This window comes from Sinocyclocheilus grahami, unplaced genomic scaffold (genome assembly GCF_001515645.1).
Source record: "Sinocyclocheilus grahami isolate Dianchi unplaced genomic scaffold, SAMN03320097.WGS_v1.1 scaffold222.1, whole genome shotgun sequence".
Taxonomy (NCBI): Eukaryota; Metazoa; Chordata; class Actinopteri; order Cypriniformes; family Cyprinidae; genus Sinocyclocheilus; species Sinocyclocheilus grahami.
The window spans coordinates 251,426-257,451 of NW_015505401.1; the positions used below are offsets into that span (position 1 = coordinate 251,426).

General features: G+C 35.0%; 1 protein-coding gene across 2 annotated transcripts in view; it reads left to right on the forward strand.

Moving 5' to 3' along the window:
* The window catches only part of LOC107596624 (DEP domain-containing mTOR-interacting protein-like), a 53,796-nt gene that overhangs the window by 36,590 nt on the left and 11,180 nt on the right, over positions 1–6,026 (forward strand). The window contains exon 9 of one of the 2 annotated variants that reach the window (XR_001610385.1): positions 2,924–4,445. Coding sequence is in view for 1 of the 2 variants with exons in the window: in XM_016287382.1 (XP_016142868.1) it covers positions 2,924–3,052 (129 nt within the window). In the remaining variant the exon portion in view is untranslated. Of the gene's footprint in view, positions 1–2,923; positions 4,924–6,026 lie in introns of those variants that run through there. The other variant, XM_016287382.1, reaches the window with a different exon arrangement.

Below are 6,026 nucleotides of genomic sequence, written 5' to 3' on the forward strand. Positions count from 1 at the left end.
TTATATCCATTGCTTCTGCATTCTGAGTCTTGCATTAGCACAAACCAGGATGAAGACGAGGGAGCTGACTTTGAGAGAAAAGCAAGCAATTTGAATGCTAAAAGAAAAGAGGAAGTCAATTAGAGCTATAGCAAAAACAAAGGGCATGGAGAAATCAGCAGTTTGGAAACCACCGGCGACATCAGCAACCAACAACGATCTGATCGGCTGAGAAAAACAACAGCAGTTGGTGACAGACAGATCATAAAAGCTGTGAAAGTGAACCCTAAAATACGTGTCTGTAAAATCACCAACAACCTCCAGAAAGCTGGGGTGATGCTCTGACAATCTATTGTCCGAAGGAGACTTTCACACAGAATTAAACAGCAACACAACAAGATGCAAACCTCTAGCCAGCACCAAAAATAGAAAGGCAAGATTAGAGTTTGCAAAAAAGCACAAAGGTGAGCCAGTAGATTTTTGGAACAGAGTTTTATGGACAGATGAGACCAAGATTAACCTTTATCTAAATGATGGGAGAACAAAAGTGTGGAGAAAAAGTGAAGTGCAAATGATCCTAAACATACAGCCTCAGCTGTAAAGCATGGTGGAGGTTATGTCATGGCATGGGCATGCATGGCTGTCTCTGGAACAGGCCCTCTCAGCTTTAATGATGACTTAATGTATGATGATAGTAGCAGAATGAATTTGGAAGGGTACAAAACCATCTTGGCTACCAATATTCAAGAAAATGCCACCAGACTCGTCAGAAAGCGCTTCATATTGCATCAGGACAATGACCCAAAACACACTGCCAGTTCAGTCAAGGAGTTTATCAGGGCAAAGAAATGGAAAGTCTTAGATTGCCCAAACAAATCTCCAGATTTAAATCCGATTGACCATGAATTTCACCAGCTAAAGAGGAGACTAAATGCAGAAACTCCCCAAAACAAGCAACAGTTGGAATTGGCTGCATTAAAGGCTGGGAAAAGCATTTCAAAGGATAAGACCAAGAGTCTGGTGATGTCTATGGGTCGCAGACTCACTGATGTGATTGCACGCAAGGGATCTGCAACTAAATAATAGCGTTTAATCTTTTACATTTGCCTTAAGTTCAACTGTCCCAATACTTATGCTCACATCAAATAGTGGGATGAACTCTAAAAGTGCTGTCCTTTTTATTTGGTAAACGGCTAATAATAAAATGTGACATTCTGTAGTTTTGTCTCATATTCATCTTTTAATCATATGCGCAGATGTCCTAACTACACAGAAAACAAAGCAATTTTGTCATTACTGTCCCAATACTTATGGAGGGCACTATACACACACACACACACACACACGAGGATAGGAAAAGATTGCAATTGAGGAATGTTATATTATATGTGACCCTGGAGCACAAAACCAGTCTTAAGTCGCTGGGGTATATTTGTAGCAATAGCCAAAAATACATTGTATGGGTCAAAATTATAGATTTTCCTTTTATGCCAAAAATCATTAGGATATTAAATAAAGATCATGTTCCATGAAGATATTGGGTTAATTTCCTACTGTAAATATATTAAAACTTAATTTTTGATTTGTAATATGCATTGCTAAGAACTTCATTTGGACAATTTAAAGGTGATTTTCTCAATATTTTGATTTTTTTGCACCCTCAGACTCCAGATTTTCAAATAGTTGTATCTCAACCAAATATTGTCCTATCCTAACAAACCATACATCAATGTAAAGCTTATTTATGTATATGATGTATAAATCTCATATATTACATTACATTACATAATATTATACATTGCGAGATTGTAATTTATGGATTGAATTAAACCTTTTAAAACATTTTGTTGCGTTCTGCTGACAGTGTTACAGTGTTATATATACTTTTTTTAAAAGTAATTTTTTGTAAGTTGTAGTAACTTAATGAAATCCTCTTGTTAAGTTCTCAGCATGCTTTGCACAGAACTGGATAAGCAGAATTTATTTTAAGTTAAAACAAATTATTACTTTTTCTGATTTTAGAAAAGGGAAAGAACTGTTAGTATTTATTTCTGTTGTGTCTGACATTTAAAATAGTTTCTCTTATATTCTGTGAAGTTTTTGTGGTTACCATTGTGCTGAAAAGTACAGCTTGTGGTTAGGCTACATAAAGGTATAGGCTATATTGATTGTTGCTTTATGAGCAATCACTTAATGCCATTGAAAATAAATTGACATGCAAAATTAGCTACATTTAGCATGTGCTATACTAGCTGTTATTTTGAAGTCATATAAATAAGTTGGTTCCAGCCCACCACTCCATTTACGAGTGAATTATATAGAAACTACTAGGAGTAGGGACAATTTAATTTTTAAGATTAATCGGCTTAAAAAATGGTGTTTATGCTATAAATGATTAAGATTCTGTTTGTTGAACATAATTTGATTAGAAGTTGTCATAACTCAGAAAGATTTATGTAAATTGAGCCAAGCATTTGTACCTCTTAGCACAGAGATTACATAGGCACCTAGTGTACAAATGGTGCCAAAACAGATGTTTTGAACACATGCTGATAATGGCAAGCTTTCACATGTTGTTTATTTATCATTTGATGCTGATAATGGTAATGGTATGACTCATTTCTGATGGTAGTGCCATTATGGGTCTGCCAGGAAGGACATAAAGGCTATTACGTTATTCATTTGCAGAATAAATACCGTAGAATTAATAGAGCTGTTTTAATAAACACTCCTTTACTGTTCTCCTGAAAGGTGTAATTGTGCCATGTTGCTGTACTGAGAAAAATTACGATCCGTTTATTGCGTCATATGTGTGGTTTATATGCTCTATAATCATTATGTTGTGTTTCAGCACTTTTATGTCTTTATCAAAGTACAAAAAGGATGTACCAAGTGTAACCTAACATAAAACTGTTGTTGTTTTGCCTCATTTTCATCTCTACAGGTGTGTCAGTTTGTGGTGGCAGTTAATGGAATGAATGTGCTGAATCTGGACTACAGGACTGTCAGCAGCCTCATCCTCACTGGCCCCAGAACAGTGGTCATGGAGGTTATGGAGGAAGCAGATTACTGAAGACAGCCGCTCTTTAGTGTTTCTGTTCTTCTCTCGCTCTCTTATTCTCTTAGCTGGACTTTCTTCAGTGCGTCAACGTTCTGTTTAATGGAATGGTCAGAGAAGTGAACTCTTGATTCCGTTCATCATTTTGATTCAAACCATTAACATGACACTAATCCATGCTTTGGAACCCGTGCCTCCCATTGGCTCCTCATTGACTGTTACCGGTCCATGTCAGCTAAGGCTGTACCTGGACAGATGATATGGGAAAAGCAGCTGCCAAATATCATTTTTAGCAGAACCGTAGCATTTAAAACACTCTTGGTAGGTTTGCAGAACCGATGCCAAACTAATATATGTGTGCCATTCAGGTGAGAGCATAATTCAGTGCTCTTTTTCTACTGTTTCATCATTTAGAGTTTAGGCTGTGAGATTTGTAGAGTAAAGGAATACAACATTGTATCAGGCATTTTATGACCTTAGTGTGGTTAGTTTAAAATAACTCTTTTATAATTCCTGTCATGCTTGCCGGGAGTTAGTAAAATAATACATATTGATATATCCATCCGAATGCAGGGAACAACCAACAACAGCACTTACAGACTTCAGGTGAAACTTGAGAGTGAATGTTTAAAACGCTACGCACATCTGAAAGATGCTGTTGTACTGTAACTCATGTCTTGATTTAAAAGTATCTTGTGAAAGTAGTTGAAAGTTTCTGTCTTTTGTCTAAATGCCATCAAAAAGGCAAGTAGTTACCTGTAAAACTAGTATTATATGACAATATTGAAAATATCACTTTATAAGAGTTACGGCAGAAATATACTTTACACAAGTTTGTAAACGCAGACGATTGAATAATAATGTGCATTATTATTCTGGATGTGTTTTTATTCAGGAAAGTTGCTAGCTAGCTTAGCGATTATCTTCAAACCTTTAAACTGTTGGTCCACTTTGACAGAGGTTGATATGAAAGAGAAAAGTGATCATAAAAAAATCCTAAGGATAAATTGCAGTCACGGTCAGAGACATTTCGGAACACAGAGTTTGTGTGTCTATACGAGTCTGCTTTCACATATTTGCGTAGAGTATTTTTCGGGACTTACTGTTTTAACTTGAAAACTTGCTGCCATGAAAAATATTGCATAGTCATGTAGTGTGTTTATAGAGTAAATCAGTCAATAAGACAAGTCTATGAATTCACTCACCAAATTATGTAACTAGTTTAAGACATACATTTGTAATTCCATCTAAGGATTTATTAGACAAATTGGAAATATACAGTAGTGCTGTATATGCAAACTCCTATATGCATGTGTATTGTACAAAGCAGGCATCTGTGTAAGAATGAAGATATGTCATGACACAACATGATATCTATAATGTGCTCATCTTCCACACATTCTTCTCTGTGGATTTTTTTTATTTTTGCAGGTTGCTTATTGTGCATTTGTACTCATTTGTATTGATGAGAATGACAAATAACTGTCACGTGATGATATTTTGTTCTTAATTGAAGTAGGCTTGAATCTACTGCCTTAATGACCTGTATTGTGCTGCTAAATCTCACGGCTGGTCATGTAACATCTGAAAAGGCCTCTTTTAAAGACGGTATAGGTGAAGATTTTGGAGGTGATCATGACAATCAGCATCAGAGTAGTCTGCTAAATACTGGGCCAGATATGTGCCACATCTTCCTCACTGCCGGGAAGTCTAAGCTAATCTAATAATCTTATAGTTCTTCTGTCTTCTGTTCTGAAATAGAATGAAAAGGAAAGTTTCATTTAAAACTTAAGTTCAGTGCAGCTAAGTTCAATGCACGTGTGTCTGTTTAAAGGGATAGTTGACTCAAAATTATGTCCTCATTTACTCACCCTCAAACTGTTCCAAACCTGTATGGGTTTCTTTCTTCTGTTGCATACAAAAGAAGACATTTTGAAGAATGCTGGCAACCAAACAGTTGATGGAAGCCATTGACTATGTAATTCAATGGCTGTTCATGTTATATATACAGGTTTGGAACAACTTAAGGGTGAGTAAATGATGACAGAATTTTTATTTTTTGGGCAAACTATCCCAAGGGGTAAGTTCATGGTACCATAGTATTTCTTTGTGCAGCACTTATTCATGATTAATATGTGTTTTGATTAATGTTTTATTAAACTTCTTGATTTCATTTAAAAACTGTCTTCTGTGTCTTAAAACCACATAATTGCCATCCTCTCTCTCTCGCTCTTAAATTGTATTACAAATTACATTTATAATGTAAGATTCTCAATCTGTAACATTTTCAAGCAGAAATATGGACTCCACAGGTTAGTGATAAAACTTAAATTACTCGGTACATTTCTCATTTAAAAATAAAATGAGAAATTACAGATTTTCAGTGTGGCCTCAGACTGTATTAATGTATCAAATAAGTTTATTCAAGTGTGCTATTAGTATACTTCTTTTGAACTAAACATAGGAAAGTATACTTTTAGTCTACTTTTTATGTCCTTCTCAGAAATGGGCTTTATGTACTTCACAGAAATATACTTAAAATGACATTTAAGTATACTTGACTTATACTTAGAAAAAGTCTAAATATATTTTAGCTATACTTGTGCTCCTAGAATCCGTGTTTTCATTGTTATATGGTAGGGGCCGTTATTACACATCTTCTGTACAGAATAAAAAAAAAACACAAGTGAAAAAGAAACCGAAACAACAGATGCTTCCACATGTAATCTAACACGATCATTAGACATAAAACAACAACAAAACTGTGTAACGTTATGGAATAAAATGTCAACCAATGAAGAGGTAATAATGACTGTCAAGCTTTGGGATGTTGCTCGACTTTATCTACGTTTTGATTATCATTCTGAATCCAATTCATAGTCTTTTTTCAGCTTTTTGTTCAAAATGTTGTTTATTTGTTAATTTTTTTATTTATGAAGTTATCCACATTCAAGTGTTTAAAAAAAGAATGCATGAAGCTAGAATAAAA